Source organism: Hemicordylus capensis, chromosome 6 (genome assembly GCF_027244095.1).
Source record: "Hemicordylus capensis ecotype Gifberg chromosome 6, rHemCap1.1.pri, whole genome shotgun sequence".
NCBI lineage: Eukaryota > Metazoa > Chordata > Lepidosauria > Squamata > Cordylidae > Hemicordylus > Hemicordylus capensis.
Window position 1 is genome coordinate 78343354 of NC_069662.1, and position 24564 is coordinate 78367917.

A 24564-nucleotide genomic window follows, 5' to 3' on the forward strand; every position below is an offset into this window, starting at 1 on the left:
TGGAGCTTCAATATTCATAGGCAGTACACCTCTGATTTATTTTATTTATTTAAACATTTTTATACTGCCGAAAACCAAGTCTCAAGGCATCTCACAACTGATATAGCATGTTAATGGTCAAAGGCAGAATTCTAGTTGTTAATAGGGGGCAGTAAATTTCGGATGTAGAACCTCCATGTTCAAAAGCAGTCTGGGCAAATGCACGTTTGCCACAATGCTTTGCCAAAATGCCACCGTGTGTGTGTGTGTGTGTGTGTGTGTTTAACAACAAGAGCTAGGTTCATCTTAATAATAATTTAGTGCAGCTTGCACGTGATGTTTTTCATTAGACGTCTCAGGAAGTGATACAAGCTATTATTCTTTCTCATTCCATAGTTGTGCTAAATTTACCAGGGACACTCATGTCAACTTGGGCAGTGCAGCTGGACTTTTATTTCTATGGAAAATCACTCAGCTGGAGGGTGCACCAGCTGTTTTCTGCCCATTAGCGCCCCCCCCCCTCCAATGGAGAAGGAAAGTTGTGCCTGTCAGATTTAGTGCTGTGGTAAGCTAAGGGTCAGTTTGAACAAAGGGGTGGGGGGAGGTACTGGTTCCAAAGGCAGAGGCCACAGCTAAATAAATAAATAAGGCAAGGAGCAAGTATTTCCCGAAGAAGCTTCTGGGCCTCTGACCTGCAGTGCCACTTGGTGAGCATAAGGGAGCAGATTGGGAGAGGCACAGAAAGCTGCGTGTCAGCTGGAGCGCGCGCGGGGCTGGGGGCGGGGGGGGGGTCGGTATAGAGTCCGATTCAAATGAGGAGGAGTCGCCAGGGCGGCCGAAGTGTATAGAGCTGGCCGCCCAGCTGGGGGCAGCGAAGCAGCCACGCGCCCGGGCTCAGAGAGGGAACCGCTGGCGGAACCTCCTTTTGCATCCTCGCGGGGAGTGGAGAATCTTTTCCCTTGCCTGCTTCTGGGCAGGCTGAATGCCTTCTACCTCGAGCAAACTCCGCTGGTGGTGGTGCTGCTGCTGGCGGCGGTGGAGTGGAGTCAGCGTTTCTCTGCCAGGGGGCAGGAAGGGAGGCCAGAGGCGTCACGGCAAACAGCACTGAGAGGAGCCTCTTCTGGGCACAGAAAGGGAGAGACGTGGAGCTGGGACTGCTGCCGGGCTGCTCCTGGCGAGGAGGGAGCCTCGTCTGCCTTTCTCTCCAGGGCTCTCCACGCAATACCGCCAGAGACCATAGCGGCCATGACGACGTCCATAGGTAGGAGGCGGTTGCTCGCTCGCTCGCTTTCGCGACGACGTACCCTCCCCTCGCTTTCCCATAAGAGCTCGAGATGTAACTTTCGGCAGCTTCTGCCGTCCATTGGCCAGATTCCCTGGAACAGCACAGCAGGGCAGAAAAACTTGGTCCGTGTGAATAGGGATGAGGCGGAGATAATCGACAAAGCCATGGAGGCAGGTTTTTTTTAAGAGAGAGTAACAAGCTGTGCATGGTGTAAGCAGGGTGGCATGGATTTTAGTGGCAGTAAAAGGTGGGCGGGCTTCTGGGATCTCCTTGCTGCCCTGACTTATGCATGTTCAATTTTATGGAAACTAGTATGTTCCGCCTACTTGAAAGTATTGACATCCCATTATCCTGAATACTTACAAAATTGGTTTTCTTAAAACAAAACAAAAACTATTATCATTAGGAAAACATTTCCCTTGTTGACATCACCACTAATATGACAGTTTATACTATCTAGTTATATAAAACACTGGTAAGCATTTTAAACAATTGCTAATAATGCTGGTGGAATGTGACATGACTTCCTCTGACTAAATGTGCTTGTGATTTATGCCTAGGACAGCAAAATAATAATAATAATTTTAATGACATCTGGGAGGTTGCAAGTGTATCAAGTTGTCATCTTAATTTCATTCTATTTCAGGGATAGGGGGTGGACTGAGTGGCATGAAAGAAATGGCACAATCCCTCAGCTAGATAAACCAAGAGATGCTCAAATAAGAAATAAACTTAAGAAATATCAGACCTACCTTTGGCTGCAATTGTATCTACTTACTTGGAAGTAAATCCCATTGAACTTGCAAGTAAATAGGCACCAGATCCACTGGATACAATTACATCTAGGTGGAATGAGTTATGCTTCTTGTCTTCCACAGTCATAAAAAGAAAAGGAAGTGAGTGTTGATGTAATTATTTTGAATTACATTCAGACAAAAACTGCTCTCAGACAATAAGGTTGTTCTCACAGCTGGGAAAGCTTCAGAAGCCCACCTTCCCAGCAGAGGATCCATCCGCACACCTAGATGGTCTGCCATTGGCCCATGGGGCGTGGGGGCTAGGTCGCATTGTCCTGGCCCCCCGGAAATCCCACAGTGTACCATGGTGCTTGGTGGGGATTCCCCCATTGATGGTTGGGATTCCACTCCTGTGCTAGTGCCAGCTGGGAGCAGGCGGCCCGCACACAAGAGCAGTTAGAGTGAGTCAAGGGTGAGCTCATGCCCTTCACCTCAGCTAACCAGTGGGCTCAGTAGGCGGATTTGCAGCCACCCAGAGCTTCTTGGCTCCTGCTAATTCTCACAGGCAGCCAGTCCTGGGCTTGGCTTCCTTAACCTGGTCTTGGCTGCTTGTGAGAACAGCCTCAATATGAATATAGTGTGGGAGTTGCACCTTTCCTGGCTCCACTATCTTCATTTCTTTCTCAAGACAAACATCAGACATTCTCTTTTACATTGGGGCGGCTGTTGTCGGGGGCATGTACAAGGGGCATCAGTTGCCAGTGGGAGAGTTAAGTACATTTTAACTACACGTCAACACATGCTTAACAAATCACCCATTGGAATCAGGGCAGCTGAAAGTACCTCCAGTGTCTGTAGCTGGTGTCTATCTGATTAATTGATTGATTTCATTTCATTTCTATACTGCCCTTCCAAAAGTGACTTAGGGTAGTTTACATTAAAAACTTGTGTTTCTTTTTAGCTAGACTGTGAGCCCATTGGGGAGAGGGATCCATCTTATTTATTCATTCATTATTTCTCTGTGTAAACCGTTTTGGAAACTTTTGTTGAAAAGTGGTATATAAACATTTATTGTTGTTGTTGAAAGTGTTTAGTTGAATTGTGCTCAGTATCACTTGCAGTTTCAGAGAGTGTAGATAGTAAGTCCCTCCCCAAAGCAATTCATTCCCCGCAGATTTACTCACCTACTCTGCAGTGTAGGAGGCCTTGTGTGTTTTTTGGGGGTTTTTTTGTACTTTTTCACTGCACCTCTTTGGACAATGGTACTCTCAACAGTTCTTGAAAGTGCTGAAAAATTTCCAAGTGGCTGGCTGTCTACTTCCAGTGACCATCTTTTGAAGTGTAGAATGAAGCAGGAAGTGACCCTTGGTCATTTCTTACCTCATTCTGGATAAAAAAGATGGCAACCACTGACATATTTTTCTTACTCTCCAATGGACCCATGCCACCTAATGGTGCAGCGAGGAAATGCTTGACTAACAAGCAGAAGGTTGCCGGTTCAAATCCCCGCTGGTACTATATCGGGCAGCAGCGATAGAGGAAGCTGCTGAAAGGCATAATCTCATACTACACAGGAGGAGGCAATGGTAAACCCCTCCTGTATTCTACCAAAGACAACCACAGGGCTCTGAGGCGCCAGGAGTCGACATCAACTTGACGGCACACTTTACCTTTACTGTGGACCCAGGGTAATTTCCTGCCTTCTTCTAGATGAAAAAAAGATGTTGACAGGCAGTAACTGGCTTCTGGGAACAGTGTGTCCATGTCACATGCTGTGGAATCTGCTGCTGCCAGAGAAGCACAGCAGAAAAAAGTTCTTAACAGAGAAAAGGACTGAGACAGTAATGAGTAAGAGTGCACTGTGCTTGAACACCCAAGCATCTCTCACTTCCCTCCTTTTTCTTTTCTTCTTTTACTACCATTAATATATTCCATATTACAATTATTGGGAGGAAGAGAAGGATTGTACGTATTGAGGATTTGGAAGTCTTGATTGTATCTTAGATGTTTCATGTATGATTTTGTTGATTCCAGTATCAAATCTTAAACCCCTTGCCCCCAAAGACGCTAATGAAGTAATCAAATGGGCCTCATTCTCACTGAAAGAAAAGAAGTCTGGCATGCCAGAGAGAAAAGTGCTAGCCTAGCCTTCCTCATGTGATAGTTTTCTATGTGCAAGGAGCTGGTTTTGTATGTAGAAGCATTTCAAAATGTTAGCTCCCACCTGCAGTCTAAAGTCATACAATCCAGATAAAGGTTTATCACCTCATTGAGAAGTAGAACAAAGTCTCTCGGGGTTGATGAAAGACCCTATTTGGCAAAAAGCTTGTTAGGTTACTCTGAAGAAACAACAAAAATCAGCAAAAGTCCATCCACTCTGCCCAATATCCTCTGTTTTATGTCATGACCGATTCCTGTTTTAAAAAACTAATATAGGACTATTAGTCAGCAGTGCATCCAGAACAGACAAAGAAGTACATTGCACATTATCATTATCATTAATTTATAGAATTATTGTACATTATCATTAATTTATAGAATTCACTACTACAACATTAGTGATGGCTGCCACTTTAAGTGGCACAGCAGAGAAATGCTTGACTAACAAGCAGAAGGTTTCCAGTTCAAATTCCTGCGGGTACTATATTGGGCAGCAGCGATATAGGAAGATGCTAAAATGCATGCCAGGCACAGCTCGTGAATGCGCCTCCGGGGGGTGGGGGGCCGTGGGCGGCTTCTTTAAGGTAAATGGAGCCGGTGCTCCGTGCCACCCAGCAGCCTCCATGGCAGGGAATTCCCTCCGCCACTCACTTGGCTCCCGCGGAGGCGAGCCCCCGCCAGCAGCTAGGGGCTGCTGGGCGTCATGGAGCACCAGCTCCGTTTACCTTAAAGAAGCCGCCCGCCGCCGCCCCCCTGGAGGACAGTTCACGAGCTGCGCCTGTCTTATGCTGAACGGGAGGAGGCAATGGTAAACCCCTCCTGTATTCTAACAAAAGAAAACCACAGGGTTCTGTAGGAGTTGACACCAACTTGGCGGCATACTTTACCTTTACTAGGTACTAGCATAATTTTGGGAGATAGTTATAGGACAGCTGTTACCCAAGGGAGATAAATGGAGCCTCCATGTTCAGAGGCAAGGCAGTGCTGAATACCAGGAAATGGCCATCACCTTCATGCTCTGTAAATTTCCCAGCAGCATCTGGCTGGCCCCAGCTAGAAACAGGATGCTGAATTGGATAGACCCTTCTCTGATTCAGTAGGGCTCTTGTGTTTTTCATGATCAGAATGAATTAGAATACCCGGTAACATGTTGTTTTGTACCTGGTCATTCCTTCCTGCAGTTTCAATATAAATTGGGATATGCATTGAAAGAATATTGTATTCTGAGACTGCCTGGTTACATTGATTTATTTGATAGATACAAGCCTAATTAGTGGCATATTGTTAATAATGCATCCTTACTTATTTTGTGTTTACCTCTAGCCATATTGAAGGCATCTTGACTCCATTTGAAAAGCAGAGCACTCTTAGCTTTTGTTTATAGACTGAAAGCTGGCAGATGTATGAATGGCTCCCTCTTAATAAAAACCACTAGGATGAATCTTGATGTTGACATCCCAGTGTGGCCTGGTATGTTGGGGAGGTGTCCTGGCAGCCAACTGCATTCCTAGGCCAGTAGGGCCTCCTTTAAATCACCAGCAGAGCATTTGCAAACCTTTTTCATACAGCATGCTAAGACTTGCATATCTGATCTGCTTCGGTTTACTCTCTGGCAAGACTGTCTCCAAAGAGTAAGTAAAAGAAAAAGAATTCAGTAGTGTGCTTCATCTGAAATCAGTCAGGCCCTTTCAGGTGAAGAATTGTTACATTGCTCAAATTGTACTTGTGTTTTGAAGGTTCTCCCCTCTGGCTTTGTGGGTGTGTTACATTTCAAACATGTAATCCACAACTCTGAAGGGGCTCACTGGTAGACTTCCATAGTTATGGAATGTACTTTTCTTTAAACAAATGTGGCTCATAGTATTTGGCTATTGCTGGATTGAACCTGCTTATTGTGTGTATGAGATGTATTTGCATATTGCAAGAATGGTGGATGTTAAAATCTTGGATGCAGGAACATCTGAGGGCAGTTTTGATCAAATCTTGCTACACAGTAACCACAATGTCAAACAATGGCTTGAATGTTTACATGAGCCATCACATGTCTATATAATAAATATAAACATAAATATAAATATAAACAGTTAAAGGGAAGTTATGAAAATTATATGATTTCAAAAAGTCACATTATTATATGCAAGCATATTTTAGATCTCAGCAGCCAAATGATTTACCAACACAAAAGTATTTAGTTGGTTGACAGACTTAATATTTTATCTCTGGGGAAAATTGGGATGCCCCATTTGAAGGTGTTTTTGTTACAACTGTATGCGAACCTGGCAGTGTCATGAAGTTGCTTCTTGAAAAATAAAAGGACTTATATATGAAAAGGGTTGATCTGACATGAGAAGAAAAGTTCTACTAACTACCGTGGCTTAGTACTTGTCACATTGATATAAACTGATGGAATTTTGATAGCTGTAGCATAACAGCTAAAAGCAGAAGCTGGGAAGTCTGTGGTCTGTCACTTGTGCGGTTTACTAATCATGATTTTTTTAGGTGGCCGTAAGTAATCCACTATCTCTTAGACTTTTCTTCTTATCTTCAATATGATATGAAGGCAATAATCGCGGCCTACCATATGCATTTCTTCTCTGGTTTCTGAAATAATGACTATTAAGCTCTTTGAGCACTAAAAGGAAAATGTGCTATATAGAGGCCCTATAGAGATGGTGACTGTGGTGACTTTTATACAGATTTGTGTTCGATATATTTCTAACGTGCTCATGAATACCCAAAATAGTTTCCTGACTTTGTCACCAGCCAGGAGCTTAGATAGTATCTAAACCAGTGTCATGTTTGCTGTTTTACCAGTTAGTGTAGTTTGAAGGTTTCCCCCCCAGCACTTGCTCATGTTTTGCTCCTGAGAGCCAGCATGGTGTAGTAGTTAGAGTGCTGGACTAGGACCGGGGAGACCCCAGTTCCAATCCCCATTCAGCCATGAAACTAGCTGGGTGACTCTGGGCCAGTCACTTCTCTCTCAGCCTAACCTACTTCACAGGGTTGTTGTGAAAGAGAAACTCAAGTATGTAGTACACCGCTCTGGGCTCCTTGGAGGAAGAGCGGGATATAAATGTAATAATAATAATAATAATAATAATAAATATAATAGGACTCGATGTCTGGATAAAACAAACCAATCAATAACACCTGCCTGACTGTGTAAACAAGAAATAATAATGTTTTAAGTTTTACCTAACTAACATAGCTATGTTGGTGGAATTATCCATACCCCCCACCTCTTAGTTTTGAGTGCTCTTTCTGTCTTGAGTTCTCATCATGCCATTATCATCCAAGTATTTTTCACATTCTACCACATGACCCACATGCATGTAATCCTCTGGGAGCCTCCCACTGATTGCTGCTGTACCAGTTGGTTGTATTATTGTAGCTTCTTTGTGGGCACCAGGCTTCATAATCTCAATGGTTTTCAAGACTTGTTTGAAGAATTTATGCACATCCTGTGGAGGAGGTGCTCCATTTGTTGAAACAAGGACACACAATTAGTTCTAAATCTTTCTTTTTACAAGCAGCACAGCAGCTGGTTAAAAAAAAGAAAGAAAGAAGAAACCCAGAAGGAAATAAGTTCTCAAGAGCTGCTGTGTGATTCTAATGCTAATTTTTTTCCCCAGTGCAGAGGTTTGGGAAGATGCATTGTTTGCTTCATGTAACCCCCTGAGTGCAGGGTTAAAAACCACAGGAGAGGGATGTGGGGGAAGATGCTTTTAAGAGAAACCCGGTGATTGTCATGAAGCACTGCTCCATCTGCCGTATCCAAGATGGTCTGGGGACAAAGAAGTGGGGGCAGAGAAATGTAATTTCTGGGCCCCTTTCTTGATGCAGCGTAATAATGCTACATAGATGTCACAAGGCTGTTTCTCAGTGGGAATAGTGGTGCCCAAAGAGAAATTACAGCAGAAAGGAACCTATGTATTGAATGCTATACTGGAAATACCATAATCTTCGGACAAGGCCCAGAGAATGATCTGAAGGCTCATTGTACAGTTCTAGTGCTGAAGTTAAATAACTCTGGTCTGTACAGTACATAAACAGGCAACCAGCTTTCTCTATCTCTTTTGAGGCAAGAGGTATAATAAATAATAACAGTAACCTGGCTGATGTTCCAGCACTCATTCAGAATGATTTTAGAATGGGTCACACCCTGCAAAACAAAGAGCATGTTTTTCACACTGCGGGCAATAGCACCAGAAGCAGTGAGGTAACATAGTCCGCCATTGAATATTTTTTTTAGCATTTTCTGCATCTTTTCCAACAGCAGAGTAGCATTTGGCCAGACCTAACCAGATGTAGAGATGAAGTGACTAGGGTGATTGCACTTGCCCTGTGTAAACCTCTGTTAAAAATGCCACCTACTAGTCTGGTGAACATTGCAGCTGGGTGGAGGTTGGTGAATGAGTCTTACTTGGCACATGAAGCTGCAGGTGTGCTGTGCAGCTGTCCTTTCACAGGTGTATAATGTCCAAGTTAAATAATCAGCAGTCTCAGTAGCATATTAGTTAGCAAGACATTTCATCCTAGATGGAAGGTGTTTACGATTTAAAGAATTTGTTGCTCCAGAGTCACATGTTAGCTGTGTTGAAATGCTTCTAAAACCTGTGTTCTGGTGGCTAATGTTAAAAGATCTCTTTCTTTTGTTGCAGTTAATGCATTGGATTGCAGGGTTCACATAAATGGAGGACAGCCATTTCCCAAAAAAAGTAGTTCAGGGCAAAAAACCTATAAAGAAAATAAATGTAATATTGTGAGGATCTAGTTCCATCTGGCCAAGCACCTTAAGTGTAAACTACCTAAAGCTGATGGCTTGTGTGAGGAAGATCTGAAGCCAGACTCTACAGATGGTATAAATGGATGTCACTTTGAAACTGAGCTATGCAGTTCTGGCTCATGAAATGGCATTTGTGTTGCACTATAGCCCAATCTGCTGTCTGCCCTTTAGCATTGTATTGTCTCGAGAGGGGGGAAGGAGGAAGAATATAAAATGGGAAAATGGCTCATGCAGAAAAACTTCATAATGGCCACAGTATCTCTTCTGAATGGGAAAGCATGTCTCATTTCTAAAAAAAAAAAACAGTGAGCCTTCCCCCGCTCAGTATCTTAGCTATCCTTTAGCCTATTCCCATTCATGTGGCAGTCCTTAATTGTGGTGTCCTTGAAATTTATAGGGGTTGCTAAGAAACTGTTCAGCTCTGTGGTGCACCAGTCCTTGCCAATTCCGTTTTTAGAAAGGTCCTCGTTCTTAGAAGAATTCTGTTCTATGAGGTAAAACACTTTCTCCATTGATTTGGTGGTTTGAGCAGGCATCTTATGCAGTGCAGCACAAGCTGTGGAAAGAAAACTAATTGGTCTGGAATCTTAAATCAAGCTGCTGCTATTTGGGTGCTAAGCTAATGCAGGGTGGGGGGCCTCAGTGCCGCAGAAATGTTGCACTTCAAGCCTTTTACCTTTGATGTTTATTCCATTCCGCCAGTCTTCTCCTTTTACTGATCCCTTGGTCATTTAAGTACAGTACTCTATGACATTCCCCTTTTCTAAGGAGCACTCCTGCCTTTTTTAGCCTACTTTCCAGTAGGCTTATGAGATCACCCAGGATTCTGTGTGTGTATCTGTGTGTCCGTGTGTGTTCCCCATCAACTTCACAATGCCTGGACCAATGTGAACCAAATCGGGTACAGTTATAGGGACACCTCAACAGTGTAGTTTGTGATGAGGTCATCCACCCTGATCCAAGATGGAGGACACGTAAACTTTTGAGGTGCAAGTGGGCTAATTTGTGACCCACTTATCCAGTTTGAACCAGATTTGCTACTGCTGCAGGGACACATAGGGATGCCCAAATGGCGTGCTGTTTGATTATGTCATCCACTCCAATTCAAGATGGCGGCCACGTGAACATCTGAGGTGCAAACGGGCTAATTTGTGGACTACCTAACCAATTTAAACCAAATTATGTACAGTTGCAATGAGTAACACACAGGGACACCTCAACGGTGTAGTTTGTGATGATGTAATCCACACCGATTCAAGATGGTGGGCGTGTAAACTTTTGAGGCCCACGTGGGCTAACTTGTGTACTGCTTAACCGATTTGAACCAAATTTGCTACAGCTGTAGGGACACATAGAGATGCCTAATGGTGTGGTGTTTGATGATTTCATCCACTCCAATTCAAAATGGCAGCCAGTTGAACATCTGAGGGCTAATTTGTGCTAATTTGTGTACTGTCTAACCCATTTGAACCAAATTACGTACAGTTGTAATGAGTGACAAACAGGGACACCTCAGTGGCATAGTTTGTGATGATGTCATCCACACCGATTCAAGATGGCAGATGCATAAGCTTTGGAAGCACAAGTGGGCTAACTTGTGAACTGCTTAACCGATTTGAACCAAATTTGCTACAGCTGTAGGGACACATAGGGACACCTCAATGGAATAGATTGTGACAATGTCATCCAACCCAATTCAAGATGGCAGACATGTAAACTTTTGAGGTGCAAGTGCACTAACTTGTGAACCAATTTGAACCAAACTTCCCACAGCTCTATGGACACATAGTGATGCCCCAGTGGTGTAGTTTGTAATGATGTAATCCACCCTGATCCAAGATGGTGGATGCTTGAACATTTGAGGTGCAAGAGATCTAGCTTATGGACCTTGATTTGAACTAATTTTAGTCCAGTTGTATTGACAGTAAAAAGGAAAGTATGCAGATTAGTTCTTACTAGAACAACTTGTCTAAAAATATGTCTTTGTCAAATAAGCTGCACAATGCCTCTGGATAAGTATGTGAGTTGGAATAAATTTTAAGCATTCCCACTTGTAAGTTATGGTAGATGTGAAGCAACTATATAAAAGTGAAATAAAAGTGATTGTGTTGAATGGTGAGCATTATTTTCATGAAAGACCTCAACTGTGCCTCCTGTAGTAATGGTTCTATGACAAAATAATGTTTGAATAGTTTGCTAAATACTCTCTTTAGTGGGCAGAAGTTCCAGGGGCAGTTCTATGGGAGTTTAGTTTTTTTTGGATGACAGAGCTCTGTGTTGTATTATATCCAGTAATCTTTTGTATTTTGTTGTTTTGGATGTTTGTGCCAATGGGGATCCTGTAGAGAGTGTAGAGGAGGAGTCAGAAATAAAAGTGAAAAGAGAGGGAGAAAAATTGAGTTGTTTCTGAATAAAGCCAACATAAGATTGCTTTGAGTTTGAGTGAAGCAGCTACAAAACACTCTGGAAGTGTATGGTAATATTTGATCTGTAAGCTGTGCTTTTGGAGTGTTAAAGGACTCTGCTTTTATAGTGATTCCCATTGCTTGGCAAGGAACCCCTAGGTGCATTTCCATCAAGAAGTCAGAAAAGCTCCAGTCAAATTGCCTCTAGTGAAGTGGACCTTTTGTCAGAGTTTTCCCATCTTGCCTTGCATGCATCTTGGGATGCCAGGCCCAAATCTGTCCCAGCAGGAAGCTGCATGGGGTGGTGGAGAGCAGAAGGACCAGCTCTCCTCTTTCTTAATGCTCCTGCTTCCCGTGGCACCAAGCCAGTGCTCAAACTGCAGTTCATGCACACCTGTACCCATCATTGCTGACCTGCTCCTGGATTGGCAAGCCTTTTTTATTCTTAGCTTTTTATTGCAGTTCTTTACAGTCTGTGGCCATTAGTTGTTCATCGGTCTTTAGCCACTCCAGACTCAGCATTTTGTAGCTGGACTTCTGAGTTAGCTTTGGCCCCTTGTAGATGTTGCTCTTACCTCCTGACATGCAGCAGCTGTATTCCTATCATGTGTGATTTGGGCCTCAGACTAAGAAAGACATAGAACATGCTCACCTCTTAGTCCTCTTGAAATCCCAACAACATGATGGTTTGTTTACTTATTTTGTTGTGTAGTTGTGTGCATATTGTTTTACAGAGTAACATAAGCAAATAATATGCCCTTCAATTTAGACTCCAGGAAGGGGAGAAGCAAGGATAACACAGGAAAACTGGGGGCAAATGCAGTTATGCAAACTGTGTGTCCATTGAGGATGAAGGTTAAGAGGCTAGGGCAAGGGCTTCACAGAGGAGGTGATCTGGAGCTGGGGTTTAAAGGTGGCACCATATGACCTTGTGAGCTGGGCTGCATGTATGGATCTTTCGTACAAAATCAGCACTCCTCCGCACAAATCACATTATTGACATGTGTGTTCCTGTGGTATAGGATCATACAGTGCAGAAGCAACAGCCATGATGTTGGGAGTGCTTGTGAAGGGCATCTGAGAGAGCTTTTGTTCTGGAAGGAACAGATGCTCCTGTGATTCATGACAGAGCATTGGAACCTAGTGAAACCATAATCCTGTATAGATGTTGAAGCCCTTGGTTAAGGGTTAATAGCTGCGTCTTTGTGTGACCACTAAATCGGACAATGGAGGACAGAGTCCAGATACTCAGTGGGTTTGTTCTTAATTGAATTGCAAACAAAGCAGCTTTTCATGAGAAGTGCCTCACTTGCTATACTGCTTCTGGTGTACTGGGATAAGTGAACAAAAACAGCTTGCTTTGGGGCTTTGAACATCTAATTCTCTGTTGCTCTCTCACTTTAGTTTGTGTTTTTTACAGTGATCAAACTGTCAGAACAGCAGGTCATTCCCACTTATCTAAGTAGTCCGTTTCCTCCTCTAGGTTAAAATTCCAAAAATCGGGAACTTGTTAGAGCTCTGGTGTCATTTTCTTAAAGCACCTTAAGGAGCCAGAATACTTTGAAATAGAGGGCAAAGGCCATTTTAAAAAGTTGTTTACTAGCAATTTTGTTGTTGTCAGGATAATAGTTCTGGGAGGAGGATATGTGTATTGCAAAGACTCTTAGTGCAATACCTCTCTGAATGGTCTAAATACATCCTCTAGGGGTGTGCATGAATCAAAATCTGCAATTCAATTTGAGATCGAATCGCAAACCCACCCACCCCCAAATGATTTGTTGAAATCAGGGGGCTTGGCCGGCTACCTCAACGAATTAGTCCCAAATTGATTTGGGCAATTTATGTGCCATTTTGAGGGCCATTTTGCTGGGAAAACGGGCCTCAAAATTGTGCTTTTCCCACAAGGAGAACTGGTCAACGAACTGGGGAATCGGCAGATAGAATAGTCCTTCGCTCCAGACTTAACACGTCGGACCACCTCTTCTGAGGTGGGCTGACGCACGAAGTCCAAAACAGAGGGCTGGTTTACCCACCAATCCCAATTGGTAGACCAGCTTTCCCCGGGAAAAGCGCCATTTTGAGGCCCGTTTTCCCAGCAAAATGGCCCTCAAAATGGCACATGAATTACTCAAATCAATTTGGGATTAAGTGGGGGTGATTCTCCTCAATCCTGAATCAGGCCCTTTCTTTTGAGGATGATTCGATTTGGAGTTGAATTTGTGAATTGCCCCCAATTCAGCCCAAATTGATTTGATGGCAAATCAAATTGCACACCCCTAGCATACTCCCTCTCCTGCCCCTCACCCAACCAGTGTTCCCTCTAAGGAGTGTGCACATACCTGCACTCACAAGTTTTTTTATGTCCACTTAGTTAATTTTAGATGCCGCTCAGGTTGAATCAGGAAGGCCCCATTATGAATGCATAAGTGCACATACTGCCTTGATACTCCTGCCCAGAATAAAACTCATTCTGCACACACATTTTTTAAAAATAGAGAGAACACTGCACCCCAACCCCTTATTTCTGTCAGGGCATGATCACAAAGTGCCATAGGTGGGGTGCATATTTTGCCCTCACCATTACTGGTCCCCCAAGTGTAGTGCTTTACTTTCCCCTCTTATATCAGTGGCAATAGCTGTTTGCTTGTGTGAAAGAAATTAAAGGGGTACATGCGATGGAATATATGCCTGCTCCATTCCCCTGGTGATGCCTGCAGATGAAAGTTGAGCCTGAAGCTATCTGCATTGCCCTGCCTCTTCATCTCCATAGCTTGATCTTGGATTTTGTATTTTGGTCACTCTAGAGCGGGGATGCTCAATGTTGGGTCTCCAGATGTTTTTGGACTTCAACTCCCATAATCCCAACCAAAGGCCACTAGGGATTATGGGAGTTTAAGTCCAATAACATCCAGGGACCCAACATTGAGAATCCCTGCTCCAGAGCAGGGCTGCATAACTTTGGCCCTTCTGCAGATGTTGGACTACAACTCCCATCGTCCCTGACTGGCCACTGTGGCTGGGTGTTATAGGAATTGTAGTCCAAAAATAGCCAGAGGGTCAAAGTTGTGCAGCCCTGACCAAGAGTGTGACAGAATGTTAGGATCAGGCTTTTAGCGATATATAATCTCCATTTCTTCTGAAAAGCCAGAGTGGTGTACATATGTTTATCAGATGGTCTCGCAGCAAGAGACACTGTTTTAAGTTCTGCCATAGAAGAAAGGCAGATAAAAGGCATCTCTTTCTTAAGCACCTGAAAAGAAGTTACTGTTCAGATATGGAATACTACAAAACTAGTGTATGATGCAACACACACACACACACACACACACACACACCAATTTCTATTATCTTTCCACCTCTTTTTGAGGTGGAAGGATTTCTGGAATCGGGCACAGATGAAGAAAAATATCTGTAACTTATCTGATATAATATATCTGTAAAATATATCTGAGACTAAGAACTGGTGGGCTGTGGGCAGAATCTGACTTGCAGAAGGCTGTCAGCTGTCCCTTGGCAGAGCATTATCTCCTCCACCCTGTGAAGTAGTTTTAGCAGGTAGGGACAGGGAGAGGAATGGCCCATCAACTCTGTGCAGGATTGGCCAATCCAGTATAGGTAAAAGCTTTTCTGTTTGAACTGTACTGTGTAGTTTCTTTTGGGATAGCTAAGAAATACTGCTGATATTATCCAAACTATGTTAGGAATCTAAGGAGCCCTGAATCACAGCATTGTTTGCAAGTTTTGTTGTCCCAGGTGTTTCACATAAGTGTCTGGAATTGTGCTTCCAGAATTGATGCAAGTTTAGCTTCTAATCTTATTATTATTTACAATATTTATATCTTGTCCCTCCAATACAATACTGCTTAGGGAGGCTCACAACAGTAAAAGTAATATAAAGTTTACCACAAACAACAGTGTGTCTCCAAAGATGCTATATTTCAGTTTTGAAAATTGATGAATGGAAAGAGCCAGGAAATTGTTGGAAAGATGCATCTCAGTTATACTGGAATGTCACTATTGCTTATTTCAAGGGGTGGGGGGATAAAACAGAAGGGTCTGCTGTTTAGCTATATTGAATATTAAATTACAGAAAACACTAGTTGTGGTTCCTTTTTTGTGTTGATCAGAAATTTGGGGAAGATTGGCTTTGTGTTAATGCCAGTTGGAAATATCTGTGGCATGCTTCTAACTTGAGCTATCTGCCCAGGAATAAATTCCAGAATCTGTGTTGCCACACAGAAAATATGTATTTTAAATGAGGCAAATGTTGCCAGTCTAATTTGCTGGTCAGCTCAAAATGATATGACTGCAAATCCGGAGAATTGGGGAATGCATCTCTCAACAAGTGGATGATTTACAGCTGTCTGCTGTATTTACCTGAATCCAAGACTAGGTTTCCCCCAAAATTATTTAAGATTAGAAATTGGGGGCCATCTTAAATTCAGAATCCTGTTCTTTTCAAGTAAATGCAGGTATAATCTGTATTTAAACTGTTTTTAAGGGGGTTGTCTTAAATTCAATCACCTTCCATTTGGGTATATCATATATCATCTGTCCAGGTGGTGAGAAGAACCTTGCCACCTCCATTCCATATTTTTTTTTTAAAATGTTATTTATTCTACAAAATTCCTATTTAGAAAAAGTTAAAATATTGATTACTGGCAATAGAAGCGATAGGTTTCTGTGTGTTTTGTCCTTCAGGGAAGTGGAGACAAGGGCTAGACAATGGACATAGAAAGCTGCCACATACTGAGTCAGACCATTGGTCCATCTAGCTCAGTATTGTCCACACAGACCGGCAGCGGCTTCTTCAGGGTTACAGATAAGAATCTCTCTCAGCCCTATCTTGGAGAAGCCAGGGAAGAAACTTGGAACCTTCTGCTCTTCCCAGAGCGGCTCCATCCCCTGATGGGAATATCTTACAGTGCTCACACATCAAGTCTCCCATTCAAATGCAACCAGGGTGGACCCTGCTTAGCTAAGGGGACAAGTCATGCTTACTACCACAATACCAGCTCTCCTCTCAAGACCTTTCGAGTGGTGCTTCCCTCCCTCTGACTCTCTTCCTAAGCTCTCTCATGGTTCTCCCCAGACTCTCTTTCATCATGATGTTTAGAAGAAGAAGAAGAAGATGAAGAAGAAGAAGATGATGATGATGATGATGATTTTTACATTTATATCCCGCTCTTCCTCCAAGGAGCCCAGAGCAGTGTACTACATACTTGAGTTTCTCTTTCACAACAACCCTGTGAAGTAGGTTAGGCTGCGAGAGAAGTGACTGGCCCAGAGTCACCCAGCTAGTTTCATGGCTGAATGGGGATTTGAACTCGGGTCTCCCCGGTTCCAGTCCACGCTGGCTCTCAGTGTGATATAGTGGTTAAGATTGGTTAAGACCTTGTTTGGGAAGGTTTTTAGGCTCATGTAGGCAGATGGAAACTGATTCTACTACATTTTCTGACCATTTTAAGCATTGGCTTTCTATTTTGTTGGTTTGATTTATACTGTTAGTGTGTCTGTGTGTAGTATAATTTTATACATTTTTAGCCCCTTTGAGAGCCCCTTGGACTGAGCATGCAGGATACACAGTAGATTTCTTGGTAGAGGAAGGAGGCATTTTCCATCGTTCAAGGCTGCCCTTCCTACATGATGGGAGGATGGGAAATCTTGCTTACTTACTCATCACTTCAGAGAGAGGACCTGCCTCGTGTCAAGGGAGCAGGGTTTTGGTTGAGCTCTTCAGAGCTCAGTGATTCAGTTTGAGAAGTGGAGGCTTGCTGCATTTTTCTTTCTTTCCCTCCCTTGACACAAGGCTCAGACACCTTCACAGGGGAGGAGGGAGAATGTTTCAGTAGCATCCCAGGCGGCTTTGTTCCCCTCCCCATATGCTGCTTTTCCCCGCTGAACAAGACCAGAGTAGGGATGGAGTAATAAGACTGCTTTAGAATGCACTTTCTTACCACCATCTTCCTGCCACCAGTACCTCAGGCATGTCACTACATCTTTAAACAGCTGCCTTTTCCACACTTTGCCCAACTTAGCCTTCTTCCGTGAGCCAGGCTGGCTGAATCAGGGCCATGTGCTGGTGTACCAAACAGGCACCTCAAGGTATCACTTCCTCTTCTATTGCCTTGCTTTTGCTCAGAGGTGACTAACAGGGTTGGGGCTTTTAGGTACCACTTCCAAAATAGTGATTTCTGCAGTATTAGCCATGTTAGCAAATCAGCGCAAAAGTGACAGGTGTGCCCCTGCTTTTTCCAGATCCAGTATGTAAGGTGAGGAGCTCCTCCTTGGGGCTGGCCCTGCCGCTTCCTATGTGAAGGTGGCGGGGGAGGAAGTTCTGAAGGATGGAGAATGCCCACTTCCATTCTTTAGAACAGGAATTTGCAATAAGAAATTCCTGCTTTTTATTTATTTTTTAATTATTATTTTTTACATTTATATCCCACTCTTCCTCCAAAGAGCTCAGAGCTGTGCACAACATACTTAAGTTTCTCTTTCACAACAACCCTGTGAAGTAGGTTAGGCTGAGAGATGCGTGACTGGCCCAGAGTCACCCAGCTAGTATCATGGCCGAATGGGGATTTGAACTCAGGTCTCCCCAGTCCTAGTCCAGCACTCTAACCACTACACCACGCTGGCTCTTTTAAAATGAATACATAAAAATGGTGTGTGTGTTTCACCCTAATACTGATGTTAACTTGTTCTGGACTCTATATTAACAAATGCCTGACTCAAAACTGTCCAGAACATGCAGGTGTGGGGGCAGAGAGTTAAAGATGTTTTTTATATTTTAGTAAGCCACACTAAGACAATGGCTTCTTGGTTTCTGAAAGCAAGGTTAACCTCAAATGGCTTGCTACTGACTTGCTACTACTTTGAGGCCCCAACATTCCAGAGATTTGCATTCATTTTTGTTTTCTTTTAAGTTTGTATTTAAAGTTTGATATTGGCACTTCAGTGGAGCCCCTAGGGGGTTTTCTATGACCTCCTCACAAGAGAGATTCCACTTCTAAGAATATTGGATTTTGCTGCAGGTGACCATGCAAGGAAATGGAAGTGATTGCTTTCTCCATTATACAGGCTGTGGCCTGCCCAAGCTTAATCTGAAAGCTTTTGTTAGGGTCCTCTGCTGGTCCAGTGCCTTTGAGCAACTGGGCTGCCTTGCTGGACAGGACTCTAAATCAAGTCATGTGGTTAATTATTAATCCATTTGATATTTGTGAGAATCAGTGTATAGCTGGCCCCATGGAGGCTTTCATGCATACATATACAGATCTGACTCATTACTTGATGGCACCATTCTGATACTCAGCCAGTCATCTAGTTCCATTGGGAAACACTGAGTTTGGAGTGTGGTATAGGGATATAAAATATCTGTAGGGGGGAAATGGCAGTCCCCAAATAGCAAAGCAAAACCAGTTTGGTGAGAAAGCAGCAAAGCAAGAGGTCTTGAGACAGTTCTTTAGTATTGAAGAAGTACAAGGATTTATTTAAAGAAAAAGTTACAAACAAATGTGAAAAAGCCTACAGCGTAATTTCAGCCTGCAGCTGAGAGCTGATGTTGCCAGAGTCCTAGCTCCAACAATATCTATCTATGGTGTTTCCCTGCAATGGCTGGCTCACACTTGTAAGTTGCCACTTGATGTCGAAGTTGTCAAGTGCGAACTAATCCTGAAAGAAATTAATAAAGGGTCAAACTCTGTAAAGAATTTAGTGCTTTTAATTTCTGAGCATGTATTATATAGTTATTTTATTTGCCTTCATTTGCTTTTTGGATTTGTATCAGGTGTTCACTTTGTGTAGAAGTGAATGCATGGTAGGGGAAAATTGAGGGTTATGCTTACTGGCCATGATTTGTATTAATAAATGAAGAGTGTGTATTGTATTTAGGAAACTTATACATGTGTAGGGTCCTGTGAATGTGGTACCTTGAACACCTGGAGGCTGAGCAGGGCATTTTAAAACTAATATTTGTGTGTCCAAATGGATACCCAGCCCTAGCTAGTAGACACCCAGTAAACCTGATTTGGACACATCAGTAAAGTAATGAAATTGGAAAAAAATAATTTGAGACATCTTCCTTCTAGCGGTTCCTGAAAGGGCCAGTGGCCAGCACCCGTGTGTGTGTGTGTGTGTGTGTGTGTGTGTGTGTGTGTGTGTGTGAGAGAGAGAGAGAGAGCGCCTCGCCAACTGTTTTGAGTCTCAACCCTCAGACGTGCACATTCTTTTTCTCCCTCCTTTCACTAGTCTGTATTCCTTCCTTTCACCTCTTTCTCTCCCTTCTTTGCTCCTTCTCTTTCTCTCCTTCTTTCACGTTACTTGTCTCCCCCTTCTCCCTCCCTCCCACTTTTCTTTTCTTTTCTTTTTAATTTCACTTATCTGTCTTTCTCCATGTATGGACGCTTGGCAGGGAAGTTGTGCTAGAATAATTTAGGTGCTCTACAAACAGTCATCTTAAGTGGCTCAGTGGGAAAATGATTGACTAACAAGCAGAAGGTTGCCAGTTCAAATCTCCGCTGGTACTATATTGGGCAGCAGCAATAGAGGAAGCTGCTGAAAGGCATCATCTCATACTGCACGGCAGATGGCAATGTTAAACCCCTCCTGTATTCTACCAAAGACAACCACAGGGCTCTGTGGGCTCCAGGAGTCAAAATCTGCTTGATGGCACACTTTACCTTTACCTTACAAATGACAACTGCTTTTACAATATGTAGAAAATCTGTATACCAGGGGGCCCTATAATGCCATTAGGTCCAGACCCTGAAATAACCTAACTGCACCACTGCATCCACAAGCCTGCCTGCCAGCCTGGTTCCTTCACTCCCCAGCACTGGAAAAGGGCTGGCGCGCATGGGACCAGGGCTAGGGATGTTGCCCACTCACCCTCACTGGTGCTGGCAAAGCCAGCAAGGACTAGTCATTAGACCTTGTCAGCTTTACCAGCTCCAACAGGGGCAAGTGGGTGAATGGTAGGCCAACTCTTTACTGGCACCAGGGAAGAGGCAGGTGGGCAATGGTGGGAACTGCCAAAAAACACCCGTCATCCCGAGTCTCCTCTAAAATGTATTGTTAGATTTTTATACTGCTTCTCGTGATCAACAGTCTCAAGGCGTTTTTTTGGTGGTGCCAATGGCACCAAAAAAGAAAGAAAAAGTTCCCTAATGAAACATTCACCTGTACAGACCTTGCTACACCTCTGTTCTGAGCAAAATCTATGTCTGTATTTACTGATATATCAGGTTCTCTATATCTTCATTTTTCTCTCTGCAAGAATTTTGTCACAGCTAGACATGTTTTAGGAGAAAAACAGAAAAAAGAGCCCCACCACATTGTGGGGCAACAGTGGACATTTAACGTTTCTTTTAAAGATGATGTGAGGCTGAGGCAGGGGATGCAGGTGTTATTCTGGACCAGCTCCCTCCTGCCACACCTTCATTTCTATCAAACATGAATGTCTGCAGAATCTACTATAGGTAATTGAACCAATTGCAGTTACAAGCATATGGACTGTTAAAAGAAAGTTTCTTCATTTAATTGTTTCAGAACCTCGAGGTTACATGGAAGGCCTCAACCACTCCATTGTGATGTCTGACAGCCCCACAGGTCCAGATTCGAAATTGTTGCGGACTGACATGCAGACAAATCCTTCCTGCCAGAGGCCTTTTGCAGCTACTTGCACAGTTTCAAATAATAGCCCTGTTCCGAGAGGAGAAAGGTAAGAAAGCTCCAGGCTGGTTGGGGTATATGTGTGTGTATTCCATGTTTCTTTGTATCTTGACATTCCTCCAAGGAGCCCAAGATGCATATACATGCCCCCGCTCTTTTATTCTCACAACCCTGTGAGCTAGGTTAATGTGAGAGACTGTGACAGTAGGCAGGATCCAGATTAAGTTAGTCATGACTAACCACCTTTAAAATAAATGACATGACTAACTTAGGTCTCATTCATTTTAATGGGATTTAGTCTGAATCCTGCCTCATGACTTTTCGTTTTAAAACTAGCCACAAACTTTTTCTGGTTGAAGAATGCTGCATTTCAGCATGTATTCTGGAATTTGTTCACTGCCTTGCGCGATTACTGTTGATAGCCCTTAAGGCCGGTTATAATCTCTGTTCACAGCTAATTGGGTTCTTTCAAAAACTAGCAGTTTTGTACAACCTTTCCTTTGACTGGTAGTAACTGGCCCAGATGTTAAGCCTTTAATCAACACACAAATGCCTTTTGATTCCTCTGTCTCTTTCACCTTCTCTCTTCCTGTTCAGACAAAATCAGTGGCCACTGCACATGTGAAAGCCAGTCCCGATGGTGTTGTGCAACAATGGAAGTAGCACTGCAGAAGTGCCCACACACTGTTTGAAGTAGTTGCACAACTGCGCTCTTGTGCAACACCGCCTGGGGCTAGCTTTCACATGCGCAGCAATTCCGGCAGGTCAAAAATGCCAGCATTGCCTTGCACAAAATGTTAGCCACTGGTTTTTATTTGAACAGGGAGGATATGAGGATAACTTTCCTCAATTCGTTCACAGAAATGACAGTGTTTGTGTGAAGAAGAAGGTGCTGTAACCATGATTGCAGGCGTTCTGTGATCGGCGACCTTGGACGATCCAGGCTGCTGATCATGGAACACATGCCATCATGGTTACAGCATTTCCGTCTTCACTCAAACACTGCCATTTCTGTGAACAGCGAGATGAGGAAAGTTACTGCTATGCAGGGGCAGGACTTCTGACTCTCTTTGGGCAGTTGTTAGCGTGTTCATCAGCCTTCTTTTGAATGCCTGAACCAAGGCTTAAGTCAGTACAACATGGATGGTTATCTGGCCATCACTGGTTATTCTTGGAAATCCTAGTATCCCTAAGACAAGAAGTTAAGAAAATATGCCAAAAGTTGCAATGCACACCTAAAAATATAAATTGTGAATGCGAAAAATATGTTTGCAAACAGATGTATCATATAGGTACACTTGTCAAGGATCTGGCATTGTCTGCAATTTGCTGCTGAATGTGCTCTTAGTGGCAAATCCAAGTTTGCTGCCATATAATTTGTGAAATGGCCTCCTACCACAGTTTGCTAGATATCAACTAAAGCAGGGCACTGTGTATTCAGTCATTTTATAGCATGTGAATGGAATGACCGGGTTTTGATTTTTGTTCTTTCAAAACAGTCCTCATTCAAGTGAACACACTTGGCAACAAAATGGTTCTAAATCCTCCTTCACACCCCAGTTTTCAAGAGTGAGCAACAGCAGACCTGCAGGAAGTTACCTCATATCTCCAGAGTTTTTTACTCCTGTCCAAGATGGCTCACTCTTCCAGACCAAGGGACTCCAAGCTGGGTCATTGAACAGCCAAGATAATGCATCCACTGGGCAACAGCGGGATCTTGCGGTGTCTACCAGTGTCCGTACTTGCTTTAATTATGGTGGGACCAACAGTAATCAGCCACTGGAGGAGAAACCAGCTGCTTTAATGGCAAATGCAAATGGATCCCCCAAAACTATAAGATCACCAGTGGACAGCAGCTTTTTGCCACACAGCTTTCTTGCATCAACTTCTGGACACAACATCCAGAACAGTCCAAATCAACAACAGGGAATAAACATGCACCCTCAACCCCCTCTTCCAGAGAAGAAGAGGACTTCAGAGGGAGAACGGTCTTTTGGCTCTGTCTCACCTTCGTCAAGTGGCTTCTCCAGCCCACATAGTGGAAGCACAATCAGCATCCCATTTCCGAATGTTCTTCCAGATTTTTCTAAAGTTCTCAGCACTTCCCCATTGCCAGGTATGCTTTCTGTCCAGAGAGAGTAATTCCAAAAGAGCTTTTGCATGAACTTGTTGCAGGAACACTAATTAAAAATACTTCTGTTGGATCTTAAGAATTAAAAAGATAGATTGTTGGATGTGTTTTTGTAGGCCACAGTCCACATCCAATGAAACACTGATGAAATAGGCTGTTTCAACAAATAACTTGCATTTCCTCTTTCTCTGCTTCTTAAATTTCCAAACTGGCCCATGGCTACAGATATCTGTTTAAACATACACTGGCAATGTTAGGAACAAGAATGAAAATAAAGATTTATGTGCTCATTTTGGCCCAATTATCACTGAGGTGGTAAACCTTTGTCTGGCTTATACTGCTGCAGATTGTGCTCACATGACAAAATATTCTTCCACACCCAAATGAACTAGCATGTGAGGCACAAGGGTTCTAGCCTAGCCTGCCTTGTCATGCTAATTTTCTGTGTATAGGAGTCATTTTCCTGTGTGGGAGCATTCCATCATGTGAGCCCCCATCTGCCACCTGAAGTGGTTCAGTCCAGGCACAGGTGTATCATCTCAGTGAAAAGCAGGTTTGTGATGTTCAGCTTTAGGGATTCTATCCATATATCAACAATTTTCGAGGGTTGACCTGATAATTTAGAAGAACAATATTGTAAAATAAGTGTGACTTGTCCTCCAGACAATTTATATCTGCCACATTCAGAAGAATCCTTTTGTCAGTGCTAATGATAATTATGCATATTCTATTTCTTGCATGCAACAAGAATTATGCAGCCTAGCTAGGAACACTGCTCCTTGTGCTGTATTTCTGACATGACAAACAGTGCTGAAACAATTTCTTGAAGATAACAATCTCAAAACTGTGGTTCACTCACTAGTAACTTTTCAGCTTGACTACAGCAATGCGCTGTACATAGGGCTGCCTTTATATGTTGTTTGGAAACTTCAGTTAGTTCAAGTTGCAGCAGCCAAATTGATCTCTGAGGTTTCTTGGAGAGACCCTGCAGCTGTTTTAAAATGGCTGCACTGGCTGCTGGTATGTTTCTAGGCAAAATACTAAAGTGCTTGTAATTACCTTTTAAAGTCCTAAACAGTTTAGGACCACGTTACCTGGAAAAGCATGTTCTTCAGTATGATCCCCACTGCACTTTAAGGAGGAGAGATCATCATCATACTTTATTTATGGTCTTTGGCCAAAAGATAAATAAAAATCTTTACGTACTTAAAAAGAAAAATATTAATAGAAAATCAGTTACACATAAATAGATAATGGCTTTAGAATAATAATAATTACACATAAAAATACAATAAAATAACGGCATTGGAAAGGCGTAAGTGTATATACATAATTTAAAATTAACACTAAGAAACCCAAAACTTTATTCTATTTTTTTGACGTTCTTAATCTGGTGACCACATAACAAAATT

General features: G+C 43.0%; 1 protein-coding gene across 9 annotated transcripts in view; it reads left to right on the forward strand.

Annotated features, from left to right (window-relative positions):
• Nucleotides 1-24564, forward strand: part of TNS3 (tensin 3) — a 420724-nt gene that overhangs the window by 353966 nt on the left and 42194 nt on the right. For all 9 annotated transcript variants that reach the window (XM_053262003.1, XM_053262000.1, XM_053262001.1 and 6 more), the window contains 2 exons: nt 20899-21070; nt 22521-23137. In XM_053262003.1, the coding sequence (XP_053117978.1) occupies nt 20899-21070; nt 22521-23137 (789 nt within the window). The remainder of the gene's footprint in view (nt 1-20898; nt 21071-22520; nt 23138-24564) is intronic.